At 39.2% G+C, this 23,053-nt stretch overlaps 1 protein-coding gene across 1 annotated transcript; it reads right to left on the reverse strand.

Moving 5' to 3' along the window:
* Nucleotides 1-20,458: 20,458 nt before the first annotated feature.
* On the reverse strand, nt 20,459-21,025 carry LOC147888767 (dirigent protein 22-like). The gene has a single exon (XM_087392361.1). The coding sequence runs from the start codon at nt 21,023-21,025 to the stop codon at nt 20,459-20,461; it is 567 nt and encodes a 188-aa protein (XP_087248487.1).
* Between the last annotated feature and the right edge of the window lie 2,028 nt (nt 21,026-23,053).

Consider the following 23,053-nt stretch of genomic DNA (forward strand, 5'->3'; position numbering starts at 1 on the left):
GAATGGATGATCTATATCCTGGTCATCGTCAAGCCATTGATCCATTTGCCCACGTGGTCTTGATAGAGCACTACAAGGAGGAGGCACAGAGAGCTTTGGCAAGAGGGTGTTGATATTTTAGTGGTTGTAGCATGTGTTCCGCGATGCTTCTTGTATGGTGATTTCATGCTAGGTAACGAGGCACAAGCAGAGGAGGCACATCGTATTGAGCGAGAGGTAGAGCTTTAAATATCATTGCCGCATTGGGTGGAGCAGCAACTTGGGTGACGGGGCCGAGACCAGCGTCTTCTACATGGAGAGATGATTACTCAAGCTAGATTTGAGGCACGAGTATTTGCAGATGCACGACTTTGGGAGCTGAGGCACGCATACATAGAGGAGGCGAGGGAGGTAGATATGGCAGCAATGGCTCGTGCAGCATGCCCTCCTCGTCATCAGGATGAGGTTGGCCCATCTGATCCAGGAGATGAGGCTTTGCCCGAGGGTACACATCGGACAGTTGGGCAACAGGTCATATAGGAGCCACGTAAAAGAACAACTAGAGGACCATATGTGGAGTCATCAAATTCTGATTCAGGATGATTGTTCATGCTTCACACATATCTTGTTTAGGGATGCACTTCTGCACGATGATGATGATGATGTATACATTCATTTTGGTACTTTCATGATGTTGTTCTTACTTTTATGATGTATGAGCATTTTGGTAGCTTCATCATGTTGTTCTTACTTTGCTTATCTCAGTTTAAAGTTTGTTCAAATCTAACATAAACATTTAAAATTAGGAGTATCATTTTGAATTTCAGATATCTCAATTCACACATCTAATATATAAGGCATTTTAAAAATAATGCCGTCTGAAGTAATTCTAAACATTAAGCATTGAAAAGGTGTTCAAGTATAAGGTCTCTCTCTCTCTCTCGACCTCTCGACCTCTCGACCTCTCTCTCATGCTATGAACTTTATCATTTTGAATATCATATTAAATTCGTATATATCAATGCTTGCAATTAATACACTAATATTGTCCCTAATTTTTGTAAATTGTAGATTAAGAATAAAATGTCAATGTTTAGCATGGAATGGTGCTCAATGGTAGCAACATGTTTCAAACAAGTATACATGATTATATGCACAATTGGTCCAAAATCATACAATACGTATATAAATTTTCATAGGTAGTCACTAGTATTGAGTCCATGCAAAACTGTACGCATTATACCTTCTACCTGGCACATACCAAATCGATTGGCAACCAAATCTTGCATGGATGTAGGTCTAGGGAGCCTAAAAGCTATACAAAGTTTCTTGCCCAATAGATAAGTCCATATGTGTATTTGGTTAGTACGTGCACCATTTTTCATACGTAGTCACTCGTAGGGACTGCATGCAAAAATGCACACATTATACCTTTCACGTGGCACATACCAAATCAGTTGGAGACCAAATCTTGTAGATATGTATGTCTAGGGTAGCCTAAGAGTCGTGCAAAGTTTCATCCCCAATAGATAAGTCCACATGCATATTTGGTTAGTACATGCGCCATTTTTCATACATAGTCACTACTAGTAGGGAGTGCATGCAAAAATGTACACATTATACCTTCCATGTGGCACATACCAAATCAGTTGGAGACATAATCTTGTAGATATGTATGTGTAGGGTAGCCTAAGAGCTATGCAAAGTTTCATCCCCAACAGATAAGTCCACATGCGTATTTGCTTAGTACGTGCACCATTTTTCATACGTAGTCACTAGCAGGAGTGCATGCAAAAATATACACATTATACCTTCCATGTGGCACATACCAAATCAATTGGAGACCAAATCCTACAGATATGTATGTCTAGGGTAGCCTAAGAGCCGTCCAAAGTTTCATCCCCAATAGATAAGTCCACATGCATATTTGGTTAGTACGTGCGCCATTTTTCATATGTAGTCACTAGTAGGGAGTGCATGCAAAAATGTACGCATTATACATTCCACGTGGCACAAACCAAATCAGTGGAGACCAAATCTTGCAAATATGTATGTCTAGGGTAACCTAAGAGCCATGCAAAGTTTCATCCCCAACAGATAAGTCCACATGCGTATTTGGTTAGTACTTGCACCATTTTTCATATGTAGTCACTAATAGGGAGTGCATGCAGAAATGTGCACATTATACTTTCCACGTGGCACATACCAAATTAGTTGGAGACCAAATCTTGTAGATCTGTATGACTAGGGTAGCCTAAGAGCCGTGCAAAGCTTCATCCCCAACAGATAAGTCCACATGCATATTTGGTTAGTACATCCGCCATTTTTCATACACATACTCACCAGTAGGGAGTGCATGCAAAAATGTACGCATTATACCTTCCATACCAAATCAGTTGGAGATCAAATCTTGCAGATATGTATGTCTAGGGTAGCCTAAGAGCCATGCAAAGTTTCATCCCCAATAGATAAGTCCATATGCATATTTGGTTAGTATGTGCACCATTTTTCATACGTAGTTACTACTAGTAGGGAGTGCATGCAAAAATGTACACATTATACCTTCCACGTGGCACATACCAAATCAGTTAGAGACATAATCTTGCAGATATGTATGTCTAGGGTAGCCTAAGAGCTCTGCAAAGTTTCATTCCCAATAGATAAGTCCACATGCATATTTGCTTAGTACGTGTGCCATTTTTCATACGCACTCACTAGCAGGCAGTGCATGCAAAAATGTACGCATTATACCTTCCGTGTGGCATATACCAGATCAGTTGGAGACCAAATCTTGCAAATATGTATGTCTAGGGTAGCCTAAGACCCATGCAAAGTTTCATCCCCAACAGATAAGTCCACATGCGTATTTGGTTAGTACATGCGCCATTTTTCATACATAGTCACTAATAGGGAGTGCATGCAAAAATGTACGCATTATATCTTCCACATGGCACAAACCAAATCAGTGGAGAACAAATCTTGCAGGTATGTATGTCTAGGATAACCTGAGAGCCATGCAAAGTTTTATCCCCAATAGATAAGTCCACATGCGTATTTGGTTAGTACATGCACCATTTTTCATATGTAGTCACTGGTAAGGAGTGCATGCAGAAATGTACGCATTATACCTTTCACGTGGCACATACCAAATCAATTGGATACCAAATCTTATAGATATGTATGACTAGGATAGCCTAATAGCCGTGCAAAGTTTCATCCCCAACAGATAAGTCCACATGCGTATTTGGTTAGTACATGCACCATTTTTCATACATGTACTTACTAGTAGGGAGTGCATGTAAAATTGTATGCATTATACCTTACACATGGCATATACCAAATCAGTTGGAGACCAAATCTTGCAAATATGTATGTCTAGGGTAGCCTAAGAGCCATGCAAAGTTTCATCCCCAACAGATAAGTCCACATGCATATTTGGTTAGTACGTGTGCCATTTTTCATACGTAGTCACTAGTAGAGAGTGCATGCAAAAATATATGCATTATACCTTCCATGTCAGACATACCAAATTGATTGACAACCAAATCTTTCATGGATGTAGATCTAGGGTAGCCTAAGAGCCATGCAAAGTTTCACCTCCAAGAGATAAGTCCACATGCATATTTGGTTAGTACATTCACCATTTTTCATACGTAGTCACTAGTAGGGATTGCAAAACTGTATGCATTATACCTTCCACGTGGCACATACCAACTTAGTTGGAGACCAAATCTTGTAGGGATTTATATCTAGGGTAGCCTAAGGTCCGTGCAAAGTTTCATCCCCAACAGATAAGTCCACATGCCTTTTTGGTTAGTATGTGTGCCATTTTTCATACATAGTCACTAGTAGGGATTGCACAAATGTACGCATTATACCTTTCACACGGCACATACCAAATCAGTTAGAGACCAAATCTTTCAAAGATGTAGGTCTAGGGTAGCTTGAGGGCCATGCAAAGTTTCATTGCCAACAGATAAGTCCACATGCCTATTTGGTTAGTACGTGCACCATTTTTCATACGTAGTCACTAGTAGGGATTGCAAAAATTTATACATTATACCTTCCACATGGCACATACTAAGCTAGTTGGACATACCAAACTAGTTGGAGACCAAATATTGTAGGGATGTAGGTCTAGGGTAGCCTAAGGTCCGTGCAAAGTTTCATCCCCAACAGATAAGTCCACATGCCTATTTGGTTAGCACGTGCACCATTTTTCATACGTAGTCACTAGTAGGGATTGCAAAAATGTACGCATTATACCTTCCACACGGCACATATTAAATTAGTTGGAGACCAAATCTATCAAGGATGTAAGTGTAGGGTAGCCTAAGGCCCGTGCAAAGTCTCATCCCCAACAGATAAGTCCACATGCCTATTTGGTGTATGTGCGCCATTTTTCATACGTAGTCACTAGTAGGGAGTGCATGTAAAAATGTACGCATTGTAGCTTCCATGTGGCACATACCAAATCGATTTCCAACCGAATCTTGCATGCATGTAGGTCTAGGATAGCGTAAGGGCCATGCAAACTTTTCATCCCCAATAGATAAGTCCACATGCCTATTTGGTTTGTACGTGCACCATTTTCACATGTAGTCACTAGTAGGGAGTGCATGCAAAAATGTACGCATTATACCTTCCACATGGCACATACCAAATTGATTGGCAACCAAATCTTGCATGGATGTAGGTCTAAGGTAGCCTAAGACCCGTGCAAAGTCCACATGTGTATTTGGTTAGTACATGCACCATTTTTAAAACGTAGTCACTAGTAGTGAGTGCTTGTAATAATGTACACATTATACCTTCCACGCGGTACATACAAAATCATTTTCCAATGAAATCTTTCATGCATGTATATCTAGGGTAGCCTAAGGCCCATGCAAGGTTTCATCCCCAACAGATAAGTCGACATGCATATTTGGTTAGTACGTCCATTTTTCATATGTAGTCACTACTAGTAGGGAGTGCATGCAAAAATGTACACATTATACCTTCCACGTGGCACAAACCAAATCAGTGGAGACCAAATCTTGTAGATATGTATGTCTAGGGTAACCTAAGAGCCATGCAGAGTTTCATCCCCAATAGAGAAGTCCACATGCATATTTAATTAGTACGTGCACCATTTTTTATACGTAGTTACTAGTAGGGAGTGCATGTAGAAATGTACGCATTACACCTTCCACGTGGCACATACCAAATCAATTGAAGACCAAATCTTGCAAATTTATATGACTAGCATAGCCTAAGAGCCGTGCAAAGTTTCATCCCTAACAGATAAGTCGACATGCGTATTTGGTTAGTACATGCGTCATTTTTCATACACGTACTCACTAGTAGGGAGTGCATGCAAAAATGTACACATTATACCTTCCATGTGGCATATACCAAATCAGTTGGAGACCAAATCTGTAGATATGTGTGTCGGGTAGCCTAAGATCCATGCAAAGTTTCATCCCCAACAGATAGGTCCACATGCATATTTGGTTAGTACATGTGCCATTTTTCATATGTAGTCACTACTAGTAGGGAGTGCATGCAAAAATGTACGCATTATACCTTCCACGTAGCACATACCAAATTAGTTGGAGATATAATCCTGCAGATATGTATGTCTAGGGTAGCGTTAGAGCTATGCAAAGTTTCATCCCCAACAGATAAGTCCACATGCATATCTGCTTAGTATGTGCACCATTTTTCATACGTAGTCACTAGCAGGGAGTGCATGCAAAAATGTATGCATCATATCTTCCACGTGGTACATACAAAATCAGTTGGAGACCAAATCTTGCAGATATGTATGTCTGGGGTAGCCTAAGAGCCGTGCAAAGTTTCATCCCCAACAATAAAGTCCACATGCGTATTTCGTTAGTACATGCGTCATTTTTCATACACAGTCACTAGTAGGGAGTACATGCAAAAATGTACACATTATATCTTCCGTGTGGCACAAACCAAATCAGTGGAGACCAAATCTTGCAGATATGTATGTCTAGGGTAACCTAAGAGCCATGCAAAGTTTCATTCCCAATAGAGAAGTCCACATGCATATTTAATTAGTACGTGCACCATTTTTTATACGTAGTCACTAGTAGGGAGTGCATGTAGAAATGTACGCATTATACCTTCCACGTGGCACATACCAAATCAGTCGAAGACCAAATCTTGCAAATATATATGACTAGCGTAGCCTAAGAGCTGTACAAAGTTTCATCCCCAACAGATAAGTTGACATGCGTATTTGGTTAGTACATGCGCCATTTTTCATACACGTACTCACTAGTACGGAGTGCATGCAAAAATGTATGCATTATACCTTCCATATGGCACATACCAAATCAGTTGGAGACCAAATCTTGCAGATATGTATGTCGGGTAGCCTAAGAGCCATGCAAAGTTTCATCCCCAATAGATATGTCCACATGTGTATTTGGTTAGTACATGCACCATTTTTCATACGTAGTCACTACTAGTAGGGAGTGCATGTAAAAATGTATGCATTATACCTTCCACGTAGCACATACCAAATCAATTGGAGACATAATCCTGCAGATATGTATGTCTAGGGTAGCCTAAAAGCTGTGCAAAGTTTCATCCCCAACAGATAAGTCCACATGCATATTTGCTTAGTACGTGCACCATTTTTCATATGTAGTCACTAGCAGGGAGTGCATGCAAAAATGTACACATCATACCTTCCACATGGTACATACAAAATCAGTTGGAAACCAAATCTTGCAGATATGTATGTCTGGGGTAGCCTAAGAGCCGTGCAAAGTTTCATCCCCAATAAATAAGTCCACATGCGTATTTGGTTAGTACATGCATCATTTTTCGTACATAGTCACTAGTAGGGAGTACATGCAAAAATGTACGCATTATACCTTCCACGTGGCACAAACCAAATCAGTGGAGACCAAATCTTGCAGATATGTATGTCTAAGGTAACCTAAGAGCCATGCAAAGTTTCATCCCAAATAGATAAGTCCACATGCGTATTTGGTTAGTACGTGCACCATTTTTCATACGTAGCCACTAGTAGGGAGTGCATGCAAAAATGTACGCATTATGCCTTCGACATGGCATATACCAAATCAGTTGGAGACCAAATTTTGCAAATATGTATGACTAGGGTAGCCTAAGAGCCATGCAAAGTTTCATCCCCAATAGATAAGTCCACATGCGTATTTGGTTAGTACATGCACCATTTTTTATACATGTACTCACTAATAGGGAGTGCATGCAAAAATGTATGCATTATACCTTCCACGTGGCACATACCAAATCAGTTGGAGACCAAATCTTGCAAATATGTATGTCTAGTGTAGCCTAATACCCATGCAAAGTTTCATCCCCAACAGATAAGTCCACATGCATATTTGGTTAGTACGTGCGCCATTTTTCATACATAGTCACTAGTAGGGAGTGCATACAAAAATGTATGCATTATATCTTCCACATGGCATATACCTAATCGATTGGCAACCAAATCTTGCATGGATGTAGATCTAGGGTAGCCTAAGAGCCATGCAAAGTTTCATCTCCAACAGACAAGTCCACATGCGTATTTGGTTAGTACATTCACCATTTTTCATATGTAGTCACTAGTAGGGATCGTAAAAATGTACGCATTATACCTTCCATGTGGTACATACCAACTTAGTTGGAGACCAAATCTTGCAGGGTTTTATATCTAGGGTAGCCTAAGGGACGTGCAAAGTTTCATCCCGAATAGATAAGTCCACATGCCTATTTGGTTAGTACGTGTACCATTTTTCATATGTAGTCACTAGTAGGGATTGCACAAATGTACGCATTATACCTTCCACACGGCACATACCAAATTAGTTGGAGCTCCAATCTTGCAGGGATGTAGGTCTAGGGTAGCCTAAAGTCTGTGCAAATTTTGATTACCAAAAGATAAGTCCACATGCCCATTTGGTTAGTACGTGCACCATTTTTCATACGTAGTCACTAGTAGGGATTGCAAAACTGTACGCATTATACCTTCCACATGGCACATACCAAACTAGTTGGAGACAAAATCTTGTAAGGATGTAGGTCTAGGGTAGCCTAAGTTCCGTGCAGAGTTTGACCCCAACAAATAAGTCCACATGCCTATTTGGTAGTCACTAGTAGGGATTGCAAAAATGTATGCATTATACCTTCCACACGGCACATACCAAATTAGTTGGAGACCAAATATCACAAGGATGTAGGTCTAGGGTAGCCTAAGTGCCGTGCAAAGTTTCATCCCCAACAGATAAGTCCACATGCCTATTTGGTGTACATGCGCCATTTTTCATACGTAGTCACTAGTAGGGAGTGCATGTAAAAATGTATGCATTATACCTTCCATGTGGCACATACCAAATCGATTGGCAACCGAATCTTCCATGGATTTAGGTCTAGGATAGCGTAAGATCCGTGCAAATCTTTCATCCCCAACAGATAAGTCCACATGCATATTTGGTCAGTATGTGTGCCATTATTCATACGTAGTCACTAGTAGGGAGTGCATGCAAAAATGTATGCATTATACCTTCCATGTGGCACATACCAAATCGATTAGCAACCAAATCTTGCATGGATGTAGGTCTAAGGTAGCCTAAGATCCGTGCAAAGTGCACATGCATCTTTGGTTAGTACATGCGCCATTTTTAATATGGTCACTAGTAGTGAGTGCTTGCAATAATGTACGCATTATACCTTCCATGAGGCATATACGAAATCATTTTCCAATGAAATCTTTCATGCATGTATATCTAGGGTAGCCTAAGCCCATGCAAAGTTTCATCCCCAACAGATAAGTCCACATGCATATTTGATTAGTACGTGCACAAATTTTCTTAGTCACATTGTTAAAATGTCCTAAAGCACAAAACATATGAAGGGTTCCTCCTAGGCAACCTTTGCTAGGAGGGATATTTTACTTATGGAATGAAAGGGCTCATCGAATTGTATTTGCTTAATTATTCAAAATACTAAAAAAATGTGGTGTGCTACTAAAATGCATATATTTTATGACTTTATTTATTGTAAATAATTATTTATAATTAAATAAATCATTCAAATAATTACCAAATAAATCAAGTTAAGCTCTACATGTAACATTGAATCTAAATTGAGTGAGAAATTTAGAATTGAATATGACACTCTCTATTCGTGACAAAGGTGTCACCGACTTGTGACCATGCCATGTGACACAAAGGAATTTTTTGTGCGTGCATCGAATTTTCAATAGCATGTGTGATGTTGTGTCTAAAGACTTCAAAGACTAGATCCCATAGGGAAGTCGGTGAGATTTGCATTTTTGTGTGCCAAAAAGCTTGTTTTTCCACCTAAGGATTGGGGAGTGAACAAAAACTGGACACCCTTAGCTTGCTACCTCCCAACCTGGATAGTGTGCAGTTGTGGTGCCTCACATTGACGCCAAACACCTGTAGTCTGACGCTCTTGATGCCCCATCCTACAATGTCCCACTCCTGATCTTGGACGGGTACTAAGATAGTCTACCCTATGACCAAGCACAAACTCGGCGTATAGCTACATGGCAATTGACTTGGCTATCTAATGGTTGTAAGGCAATTGACCACCATTTGCAACGAGATATCTTGGATAAATGTGCACTGCCATGACGGCGTGCCTACAACGTAAAATATAAAAGGACTGCCCTGATCACGGTCACATCGCCTTAGTGTGACCATCCCAAAACATACCCTCTAAGGCCTACCTGTGAGGTGACTTGCGCTCAAACAACTGTCGAATGGCTCTCCAACCCAAGCCATGACCACCGATCTCTACCTCAGCATGTGCTTGAAACGTATCCAAAACGTCCTCAAATGTGTCTAATCGACCTAGAGCATCGATGATTGAATCGAGACTCGCAACCAAGTGAGGGGGTGCCCTAGCATCTTGCAGTGCCCTCATCTCAGCTCTCGAAATCACTATTTACATATGAATAGTGGTGCCAAAACCTACGTGCTGGCTAGCTAATGCACAAAAAAACACATGAAAATTAATATTCTATTTGAGTAATAAAAATTAATATTCTATTCAATGGGACTTAATATTCTATTTGGGTAATGAAAACTTTTAGCAAGCCAATTTTGATTGAATTTTTGCAAAAGCTCATGACAAGGTTTCATGGAATCGCATAATTCTTTGTATTTGTCTATGTAACTATATCCATACATAGATCTACAACCTTCCCTAGTTCCCTATTTACATAGTTTCATGTGCCACCTAAAGGGATTGCTAGCCACATGATCTACCCTCTCCTTGCATCAACCTCTCATGCCATATGATTTGAAAATGATATGTAGGTGAATGTGTTGTTCAAATCATCCTATTTGTTTGAATGATTACACTTAGTCAAGTACTCCCTGATGAGGTAGGATGTCATTGGGATCATCCTATGCACCTAACGGTAGATGGGCCAAATGTGTGACTATGCCTACAACAGTGCTATGTTGCAAAAGCAACACATGCATGCTTGCATGCTCCAAGTTGCTCCACTCTTCAATGGAAGATGCACACATGATAGTTACTGAATGGTGTTATTGACAAAGGGATTTAGATGTACATCCTTGGTTTTATTTCATTTTCAAAGAAATTTCAAACTTTGTGTTAAAGATGCTACACTTTCTATTGTATAGTTAGTGGTCATGTACATGGTGATAATATATGCTAAGAGAACAACCATTTTGCCAAATACACTAGAAGGACAAGTTTAGCAGAGCTATGTTCTCTGAAGTTGAACACTTCATCTACAATTTTGATTTTGTTGACACAAAAAGAACACAAGTGATGCATTTGTTGGCAACTCAATAATTATTACACATTGAGTTTCCCATCAATATATTTAAAGTTCCATGGTTTGGTAATAGCTCTTTAAGGTACTAGCTTCTATATGAATTTCAATCACCTATTGCTTGCTTATCTTACAACCCTCCACATTGATCGATCGCTCGCATGATGGTTGTAGACTACATCCGATGAATTTCTATATGATCGATTGCATGATGGTTGTAGACTACATCTTTTAAGTATAGAGTTTAAAACCTAACCCTTTGAAAAATAATACAAAAACTACATTAAACTCTTGTTTTCTCTTTTTTTTTAATATATGATTTTTAAAACCAAACTATTTATGTTTTTACCATTAAATGAAAACATCCCTAATTTGAAAAATAATATAAAGACTACTTTAATCTCTTTTTTTAAATAAAAAAATAAATGATTTTAAAATACAAAATATATACATTTTGACATTTAATTTAAAACTTCGCTAACTTGAAAATTAATATAAAAACTACTTTAAACTCTTATTTTCTTTTTTTTTAATACATGATTTTTAAAAACAAAATTTAAACGTTTTTATATTTAAATAAAAGCTTTACTAATTTGAAAAATAACATAAAAACTACTTTAATCTCTTTTTTTTAAATATATGATTTTCAAAAACAAAATATATACATTTTGACATTTAAATAAAAACTTCACTACTCTTAGTGGAAAAATTTACAAGTTTAAAGTACACGCAAAAGAGAAAAGGATATACAAATGTGAAACTAAGTAAAAGAAAAGGATAAGAGCAATTTCATATGCAACATTTCTGATCTGTGAGTTGGCATTGTAAAGTGAGGAAGCAACATGATTTCTTTCAAGTATAGAATGACCTTGTACTGTAAAGCTTATTGGGATGTGGTGGATAGATCACTACTTAGCTTGGCCACACATGGTGACTATACAATATATAAGCCTCCTTTCATCCTACAACATGAGAATAATACAGTATGGTGAACCGTAGAAAGGGTTTTGCTAAGATTATAAGGAGCATTCACACAATGTTGGGTCATGTTTGTGAATCCACCTATTTCTAACATATACATACAACATATATAACATTGTATATGTACATGTATACTTAACACTCTTGTCAGTATGGATGATGTCTATATCACAGAAAAAGATAGATTTTCCAAACTATTCTTGAGGCAGGGACTTCATGAACAAATCTATGGCCTCACACTTTGAGAACAGTGGACTAGCTAAATAGTCCCTTCCTCCACCTATTTCCTGATGAAATGTAGCAGATGTTTATGTTCTTTAACTCTTTATGAACCTTTTGATTCTTTGTGAACTAAATTGGAACTCCATCTTTTGCATATTATTCTCTCTCCCATGGGTGTATTAATAGGTATGGCATCTACAATCTTGACTTGCTCTAGAATGGAGTCAATCACAATAGGTGTAATCAATAGTGCTTGCTATCTTCCTTACTGGAAGTCTTGAACAATGTCTTGTGCCTACATTTGACCATGAGATGGCACACCCCTTCGATTGACTATGAGTTGTAGATTGCCTTGGGGATTCTCTAGTGACTCTCATAGGGATCTATTGGTATGTTTGCACATCATTGGCATCTCTCACATTGTCCTCTCATATGTGATTATCCATCTTTTTATTTGGCCTCTCATGACCATGATTGTTGGAACCCAACCTTGGTTGGCTTGGGCTTTAGGGGAGCTAGTTTTGTTTGTGCCATGTGGACTCCATACGTGGCCATCTGCATGAATAGAGTTGGGTGGAAGCAGGTTCTTGAGGAGGTGATCATGTAGTCCTCGACTCATGGCAATTCTCCCACGATTTGGCAGTTCTCCCATGATCTGCACTTAGTCTGTGTCAGCCTTCATCGCTTGTCTACTTCAAATGGCCTGTGTTGATGAGCTATCTCACTCTATTGAGATGTAGTCCCTTCCATTTTCATAGTTTAGGAATATAGTTGGTTTTGGCGCTGTGTATTGCTTCAGTAGGTTGTAGTTGTATTGAATAAGTGTTCAACAATGATGGCATGCTTTCTTGTTTACTTTCTTATCAAGTGACAAGCACCACATCACACCGAAGCAAAAGTTTTTTGCATTATTGGATTATCTATCTTATATCCAATATGCTTCTCTTCTACATTTAAGTTACCATATAACGATGCATCTTTCACTATTGGATTTGAACCTAATTACCTTTCTTGTCCTTTAACACATGAGCATGAGGATTTGATTCAAAGGCTTTGACATGTTAGACATTTGGATTAGGTTGACTCCATACTTGCTCTAGTATCATGTCACATAAAGCATTTGTCAGGGATCAATTAAATAAGTGGTCACTGTGCAAACTAATTTTGCCCTTTTTTATTTAAAATCATTTGAAACAAATAAATCACATTTTCCCCACTACTTGCAAGGAATTGGCTAACCAACAACAAAAAACCATGCGGTATCTTAAAAAGTCACATGGTATTTGCAAATTATACTGTGCAGCCTACACAATGCTTTGATGGATACCATGTGGCATCTCATATCATGCATTTGTGACACATTCCCTCACATGCCTAGCCATCACATGGAATTTTTTACCACATTGTAACATGTGATTAACCCTTGTTTAATGCACACTAACCCACTATACAATGTGATAAATGTACTCTAGTTTCATAGAAGGGGCCCCATGATCATTAACCACATTGAATAAAAAATCCATTGCCTGCTTCTGCTATCATCATCTTCTTTTGGTGAGTTTCTACATATGGATTTTTTTCCTTTAATTTTTGAATGATTGTGTTTGTTAGCTGAGGCCAGGTGCATCTTGCAATTGTTGGCCTATATCACCCCTCCCTAACATGTGCTGTTTCTATTTTTAGCAAGTCGTAATTGTTAATTATCTACACTTGAGCTCGAAGTAGACAAAGGTTTCCATGCAACATCACACGCAATGATCTTAGCTCTACTAGGATTATGCACTCCCCTCACTCCAAGGGAACCACTGGCCGTGATGTGGCGACTTTGCTTAAGGATGGGAAACTGACCAACAAGATCCTTGTCTTCACTTTTGCCCTGGATAAGTACCATGCTTCCCAAAGATGAGTAGATCCAGAAGGTAAAGTCATCTGGGTGAGATCAAACAACATCTTACAACGAGTGAATCAAGTCCCATCCCCCATGTATGGCTCCAAGTCATGTATATATTAATAGTAATTTTATGTTATTTTGTGAGTACAATGCTTTATCATTGATGGTTGTGTCTATTCATCCATATTTTTATTATTTTGGAGAATTTAGTTGTTAGGTGTGTCATTGGTTAGACAAGCTCGATTACCTATATAAGTGCCTTAGATCCATTGTCCACCTATCCAGCATCATGACACTCACACAAGAATTGAAGATAGATATTCAAATGTTGATTCATCATCTTGTGATTCTCCTTAATGTAGGATTGAGTGAGGAGCGTATTTAGAATGGTATATCTTTGCCCATATGCCTAGAGGAGTAGGAATGCCCAAAATTTTGACAATGTTTAAATAAAATTTCAAAGACATAGTACAATGTCTATCTAGGTCCAAAGTACATGTGATCATGTACACTAGAGAATTTGCAAACTTTCTCATTTGATTATGCAACAACATTAGGGGAAAACTTTGCTAGGAATGGGGTTGTGATCAAAATATTGGAAATTTTTTGAATAGATTGAACAAAAGAAAATCTTGTTTGATATATTGACCAAATTACACGCCATTAAGGTTGAAGCAATGCAACCCATGGAAGAGATGAAGGTGCGATTTTGATAGAAAAATAGCTATTTCTTTAGAATTTTCAAGTTGTACATTTGACAATCATGGAGTATTGTGTTTGGACATCATGTGTCTAAAAGTTTGAAGAATTTTGCAAATAATAATTTGTGCATGTGTGTCTCAAAATTTTTAAGAATTATGATTGTTTTAAAATAATGCTTCATGCATGTTGGCTCAAAAGTTTTTATTTTTACAAAGAATTAGATGCCTTGTATTCATGCCAAATTTGGTATTTTTTCAATTATAAAATGTTCGTGTGGCTTATGTTTGTTTTCCACTTTGTTTATAGGTTTCTTTCAATGCATAGCAGATTTGCAATAGCATCATCCTTGCAACCATGAAGTTGGATATTAGGCACAAGACCTAGGTAGTCATGCCAAAGGAGCAATGAAATTCTTAATGGATGTTGATGATCATATCGTGCATCAAACCAAGGGGAAAGAGGTAGGCAAATTCTCTACATAAATTTTCACTCCTTATTAAATTCTATAAAACTTTGGAGGTATATCAACCCACATTATTAGATCAATGATGTTTGATTCAATAACTATAATTTTTGAGGTTCTTGAAACCTTAAAGTTTTTCAAGAGTTTATAACTTCTCTTCATTAATTAAAAAAATACTTACTATAAGTACAATTAAATGTGAGAAAGCATTTGCTCTATTAATAAGGGATGGACCCTTAGTCATGCACCTTGTAAGGTCACTATGCACCATCTCTAATGGTCTTTTGGCAGTCATGCAGGCATGTTTTTCAAGAGTCTATAACTTTTCTTCATTAACTAGAAAAATACTTTTTAGTAAATTATGTGTGAGAAATTATTTGCTACCAGTAAGGGATAGCCTGTTAGTCATGCACCCTATAATGTCACTATGCACTAGCTCTAATAGTCTTTAAATTGGCACTCATGGCATGATTGTTGCTTGGAGGTTTCACCTCCAAATATTTTAGGGTACCACATGCATTCAAATTAAGGAGGGTATTTTAATCCCACTTTTGGGAAAACTTTAATAGGATTACAATAACAAGAGGTGTTTTTTTAATTCAACTTTTAAAAAAATATGTTAGTTCATAAGTAAAGAGGGATTGTTCATTAGGGGAGAATTGGGGTCTCCAAAGGGCCCCCAATTAGTGTTTCCTAATTTCAAGGGATTAGTGAGATATTTGAGGTGTACCAATGGGAGTGCTCCTTTTTGTGGGGCAATGCCATGTTGAGGTGGAGGGTGGGCAGACCTGCAAACAACCCCTATTGGCTACTCCTCTTACACCGGGTACCACTCAAACCATCCCCCCCCCCTCAGCCCATGCTTGACCCTTCTCCCATATGCACCTCCCTCGAACAAACCTACAACTCATTCAAGAGGTGGTGGGCCCTTCTGGGGAAAATTTTCCCCCCTCTCAGCTTGTTACAGGCCTGCCCCCTCCTCTTCTTTGGTCTAGCTCCCTTCATTTTTCAAATATGGGAAAGCATTTGGCATCTTCTCTGCCCCCTCCTACTTTGGTCCACTATGTTTCTCCCTCTCCAACACCTCCTGTAGCAGCTGTTCATTCTCTCTCCACTCCTAGCTATAGCACCTCCTACAACAATAGCTGCTCATCCCCCTCTGCTCTTTCTTCCTCCATTCCTAGCTACAGTACCTCCTGTAGTGGTTGCTCATCCCCCTCTGCTCTTTCTCCATCCATTCCTAGCTATAACACCTCTTGGAGCAGCTGCTCATCCCCCTCTACTCTTTCTCCCTCCATTCCTAGCTACAACACCTCTTGGAGCTTCTCTGAAGCTTTAGTTGCACCCTCTATACCTTCTCCCTCTCTCTCTCCCTCTATTGGAGCTACTCTCTCCCTCCAAGTTGTACTTTCTAGCCCACTATTGCTATTGTGACCTCTGTACAAGCATGGTGAGGAGACCATACATGTACTCTGTGTCCCACAAGAGCAAAAATGCACTAGGTGAATGGGTGCCTTGCACCTATAGCTTGAATGATTGGATAGTCATGCGAGGATCTGCCAAGCGTCCACATAAGCTTCCCAAGAGCAAAAGAGGTGATCTTTTGCATGAATGGAAGGGCCGCATCATGAAGTTCAAGCTTGGGAAGAAAGGATTGCTTGCAAAGGTGCAACACATCTACATGGGGAAGGACATGCGCCTTCCTCTATCAAGCAATCAATCGACAATACCATCGCATTGTAAGTCTACATTTTGTGTAAGATTTTGAAGTGTAATGAGTCAGCTTGAAATAGAACCAGTGTAATGAGTGAGTTTGAAATTGTATTTTGAAATAGCACTTATGCATAGCAGATGTATTTCCTTCAGACTTTGAGGAGTGGGAACCAGTCGAGTGCTTTTTAGGTAAGCTTATTGCCATTCATGAGGATTTAGGAAGGCAAATTCATGCTGGAGAGAAGTCCTCTGCTTTGAAACAGAGAAATATCTATTGGTATAATGTCAAGTACATTACTCCAAGGATGGCATCAGGCTATGGCCATCTTCAATGCATTGTAACACCACAACTTGAAGACATGGATTGTAGCATGGTGGACACAAGAACAATGCAATCATACAAGGAAAAGATTGCAAAGGATGTGGGCATGGCCGTGAAGTTTACATTTGGCTCTAAATGGGTAAGGTTGTCTTGGTTTATGCCTTTGCACATTTTTGCTTCTTGTTTTCATAATATCTAGATGCACAGAACAAAAACCATGTGGTCATGCAAGTGCCTACATGAGAATGCCCTTGAGGAATTGCTTGGGGTGAATTGGGGAAACAGGTCAGGTGAACAAAACGGTGATCTGTTTCAATGCCATGTATGTAACGACAATGTGGTTGTCAAGTACCACATCTCTTGCCAAATGTTATATTTTTGTTTCCAATATAGGTGCTGGAAGAAAACAGGTGACAATTGGCTCCCCCTTGACTCTAACGATGATGATAATGCAGGGGTAAGTTTATGTATTGGTTCTCATTTAGGAGATGTTAAGAATGTGACTGTCATGTCATAGTGGACTCTCAGGGACATGCGGGAACACCTATTGGTCATGGAGGATGGCATGTCTGAGTCCTTTCACTTTACCTTAAATGGTGAAAAGGTAGGAAAGCATGCAGAGAAGCTCATGCATAGTGCCACTTTTATCCCTCCTGCAATATTGAAGATTGTCTAGAAAATGTGGGGTGGAACAATTGTGGATTTTGACATTTTCCAATTAATAGTGGTGAAATTAAATTTGATGTTTTGAATGGTTTTGTTTCATGTCAATGTCAAGTTTTTCCCAAAATTTTTATAATTCTTTTTATTTTTTATATTTAGAACATTTGGGTATATATAGGTTATAAAGTTACTTTAGTTTCAAAGTTTCACTATCATAGCCATAGTTCTCCTAGCTACCAAACTACCATGGATTCTGCTAGGTCTGCCTTCCACGATTTCATCTCCCGTACTCCATTAATTGATAGAGAGGAGGAGTTATTTCTAGCCTTTGATAAGAGCATAGATGTCCTAGCACCTACTTGGGAGCCCGAGATAATTTTGAAGACCTCATCAAGTACATGCAAGACTACATCGCGAGTTTTGCATATCAACTTGATGAGTCTACAAAAAGATGGGTCCCAATTGATTATTTGAAGTACTTGTTTATCGAGAACCTAGGTTCGTGAAGCATTTAGATCACTTTCGAGCCCAACTCACACCCCTAGGGTTAAGGGAGGTGGACGGATGACCTCCTAGCATGTGGAGTCATCGAAAACACAGGAAATAGGTTCCTATCCTAGGAAATGACCTTTATTTTCCTTCTCCAAGAGGGACAAATGGAAGAGGAGGCCTCGACCTCAAGCCCTGACCTTGCCCCTGCCCTTTCCAATCCTCTTATATCTGTAGATGAGCCCAACATCTACAATGAAGAGCCCATAGATAAAGAAGCTGAGGAGCGGGAAGCTGCATTGGCCCTAGAAGTGCTCCAGCGACCTCTTGAACCCCATTCTACTTCTCAAATTCCATCCACCTTGGGCACCACCTCTGTTGACCCTGCAATAATGATATGGTTTCTTGCTCCCCTTCTTGTCGATGGAGAACAATATCTCTTTCTCCATGACATAGAGGTTATGTTTGGTCTCCGGGAGGATGAAGCTCTTGCTATCCTGTGTGGATACGAGGTGGACATGACTATGTAAGAACCTGGGTTTTTGGGAGCAGATAATTCAATAGAAGAGGTTCTTGCTTTAACAGTGGCCTAAATCAAAGATGTAGAGACATCAATCTACTTCGACCTACCTGATGTTCCAGAAGAAGCCTCCAAATCTCACTCCAGATAGCAGGAGGCCTCTAGATCCATCCTCATTGACAAAGAGGAAGGGATTGAGCATGATGACTCCATAGTGGTAAGAAACTATGAGCTTTCAATTTCTTCTCTCTTGGTATACTTTTGCTTGAATGGAATTCTAATGTTTAAAAAATAAAACCAAAACCATGGTAGCATTGAAATAATCTCCCTGTCAAAAATGCCAACTCTAGAGTCTAAGGATAACAAATGTTAAAAGATTCATTAGGTGTAAATGGGGATGATGTCTCTTTCTTTGTCTGCCTAAGGATTGGTTCTTTCCCAGATGGTGCAGGATCCACTGAGTGACATTGATCTAAAAACTAACTATATGAAGCCTTGTATCCATGCAACAACACCCATTCTGAAGGCCCATGTCCACCTAATGCATGAATTCTATAAGAAAAAAATATGGCCTATTTCCCTGAGGGTTGGATCTTTCCCAAATGATTTAGAATCTATTAACTGACATTGATATGAAAACTAAAGGCCCATGGCAAACCCATGCCTAAATTCTATAAGACTACAACTCGGCATATGTAACCTAATACTATCTACAAAAGAGATTTTATTTGTAACATTAACCAATGATACACATCAAGAGGATCCAATGACACAACACTTCACTATATATTTGGGTAATGGAGGATATCCTATTGATAAGGCGGGTTTCCATGACACTATTATGGCATTACAGCAACTAACCATCTCACACGTTAATTCTTGAGGAGGGCAAGGGGCCGCACCTAGCCCAAGAATTGTCTCATTAGACCTCGAGTGTTTTAACGGATAAATTGCACTATGCACACCAAGTTCTTGTGCCAAGGTCAGAGTTTCCATATCAATCAAAGCAAGAAAGTCCAACCCATTTATTGCATTTAGATGTAAAGCTTCTGCATATTGAGGAATTTGTATCCTATGGATTATCCAATCTAAAACTTGGTTCACAATAAGCATGTTTTACAGATTACATTGCCATAGTAAAGCATTTAGAGGCCACTTGGTGCTATCCTTGAAAACACTGTTATGCCTTATCAAGTCACCATTAACGTATAGGAAAGGAAAGAAATTTCACCTGTAGCATGTGTAGTGACAACAAACTAAGAGTATCACACTTCAGCATCGCTATACAAAAAATTCACAGACATAATGTAAAGAAAGAGAATCATTTAATGAGGTGGATAGATACATAAGGAATACATACGGAGCATAGTAATCGAGGAGGAATGACATGTAAGCATGGTTACACAATTGAATCATAGACCATTCCCTCGAATTACAATTCTTTCAAAGCAATGCGTTCAAGCACTAGTCATGCTCACGTTTTTTACAAAAAGAAAAAGGCGAGGGAAGAGAAGCTTTATTATGCTCGACGTGATACAATATTTAGGAGAGAGAAGATGGGTACCATGCCGTTCCAGGATCCCGTGGTGAGATCAACGTAGAAATTAGAGCCCAGATAAACTCGAATACCCTCTGCCGGATCGTATTGCAGTGGCCTCAGAGGACAGTGTTAAAACCTTCAATAGGGAGGCTTAGAACTTATATTCAATCAAGTAGTAGAACCATGAGACAGTTTGGCTGTCAACAGTCGCAGTGGAGACGAGCGTTTGTTTCGCGACTCCGCGGGCGTACGCGAAGTCACCCGTGCCACCCACAATGGGAGCATACTTGACAGCATCCGTAGCGACATCTACGCCCACCAGACTTAAGGAGCCATTACAGTTTGGGGTGGCGATGGTGAAGGTCTGTACGAGGAAGAGAGTCAGGATATCCTTGCCAACGTCGCCATAGTATCCCTGAACGCGGCCCACCTGGGTGGAGTTGAGAGAAGCGTTGGAGGTGAGGGGGTTATCGAAGGTATGGATGATGCCAAAGGAATAATTCTGGGCCTGAACCGGTTGGGCGGACTGGATGGCTGTGAAGGGGGCGGGGTTGTTGAGATAAGTATTATTCTGCACGGCGATGTACATATAGAACTCCAGGGAATGGAGTTTGTGGTGATTCTTGGCAGCGGCCAAGAGCTGATGCGGCGGGCTGAGGAGCGTTGAAAGGGCGAGGGTGAGCCCGAGGACGAAGGCGATGCTGCTGGAGTTGGCCATTAAGAGCTGGTATATGGGAGCACCGAGTTGCAGACTAAGAGGGTAGGAGGGTGGATCTGTGCTTCAAGGTCGCTTGTCTGTCCTTCCTTTTGTAGCAAGCTGTGAATCTTTCCACGCAGGTTATTTTCTTAATTTTGGCATGCTAACATGTCTGACTCCTTCTACTCATACACGCACATTAGTTTGATTTCAAAGGGTTTGTTAGGCTCCACCCAAGATTGTGACTCGAATTGACTTCCTCCATGCAAATGTGATCGTACGTCTTGTCCATGCAATGTGAGCATGTGCCATCTTGTACAAATGCAAATGCTAGCTACGTATTCAAGATGATAGCATAGGCCATCTACTCCTATGCAAGTGCAAAATTTGCACCCTCCCTCGTTTGACATGTTGTACCCATGCTCTATACGCTTTTGCACAACGTACATTAAAGTACAAGATTATAGCATAGGGTTTTGGAGATAGGATTGATATTGACATCTATAAGAGAAAAAATTAAAAGGCTAGGAGACAAGATGAAAGGATAGGAAAGTAGGACAAAGACAAGAGTGTGAAAGAAAAGAGAGAGGGATTGTGTAAAGAGAGATGAGCTACATAGATGGACGACAACAATTCAGACCCTCCTATGTTGTTTAGTTCGCATTTCATGGTTGAGACGACATGGTAAAAATTTATGGTTGAGACGACAAGGTAAAAATTTAGTTGGGCTTCTTAGGGGGATTATTTCCATTTTTATTCCATCTTTGCATATACTTGTAACATTTGTTCGGTGGTTGGAACAACATGTTGTTATAATTGTACATGTGTGAAATTTAATTTCCCACATGTTGGATTATCCTTCTTGATTACATACTTTGCATATATGTGTAACTAATTAAATTGGATTATCATTCTTGATTCCATACTCTGCATATATGTGTAAGAATTATCCTTCTTGCATGACTTTTTGCAATAAGAGGGGAAAATGAATTGGACTCTTAGTGGAAAAAATTACAAGTTTAAAGTACATGCAAAAGAGAAAAGGATATATGAATGTGAAACTAAGTAAAAGAAACGGATAAGAGCAATTTCACATGCATTATTTCTGATCTGTGAGTTGGCATTGTAAAGTGAGGAAGCAACATGATTTCTTTTAAGGAAAGAATGACCTTATACTGTAAAGCATGCTGGGATGTGGTGGATAGATCACTACTTAGCTTGGCCACACATGGTGACTATACAATACAAAATATAAGCCTTCTTTCATCCTACAACATGAGAATAATACAATGTATGGTGAACTGTAGAAAGCGTTTTGCTAAGATTATAAGGAGCATTCACACTATGTTGGGTCATGTTTATGAATCCACCTATTTCCAACATATACATACAACATATATAACATTGTATATGTACATGTATACCCATACATTAACCCTCTTGTCAATATGGATGATGTCTATATGACACAAAAAGATAGATTTTCCAAACTATTCTTGAGGCATGGACTTCATGAACCAATGGCCTCACACTTTGAGAACAATGGACTAGTTGAATAGTCCCTTCTTCCACCTATTTCTTGATGAAATGTAGCAAATGTTTATGTTCTTTGACTGTTTATGAACCTTTTGATTCTTTGTCAACTAAATTGGAACTCGGTATTTTAATCCTACTTTTGGGAAAACTTTAATAGGATTACAATAACAAGAGGGGTTTTTTTAATTCAACTTTAAAAAAATATGTTAGTTGGGGGGGAATTTTTAGTTGAGTGGCTTTCTAAATACCCCTTAAATGCATGTGATACCAAGCATTTCTTAGTAGTGCGTCCCCTGAGGATTGAAGGAAAGAAATCTCTATGCTATTTCTTATAAAGGCATCATCCAAACAAATCTTGGTCTTAAAACTTTAACTCAAAGAGGTCAACTGATCACATTATCATGTTCAAGCTCTTAAGCACCTCTAAGGTGAAAATGAGCTTGCATGCCTTGAAATTTTGCAAGTTCTAGAACCTGTTAAAATATAGTCCTCACTAGAAACTTAAGCCTTTCC

This window comes from Dipteris shenzhenensis, chromosome 21 (genome assembly GCF_047967505.1).
Source record: "Dipteris shenzhenensis isolate YYH24624 ecotype China chromosome 21, Dip_SZ_1.0, whole genome shotgun sequence".
Classification (NCBI taxonomy): Eukaryota; Viridiplantae; Streptophyta; class Polypodiopsida; order Gleicheniales; family Dipteridaceae; genus Dipteris; species Dipteris shenzhenensis.

What these genes read in the sequence shown, in the direction of transcription:
- LOC147888767 (XM_087392361.1), bottom strand. Translation starts at nt 21,025, where the DNA reads ATGGCCAACTCCAGCAGCATCGCCTTCGTCCTCGGGCTCACCCTCGCC.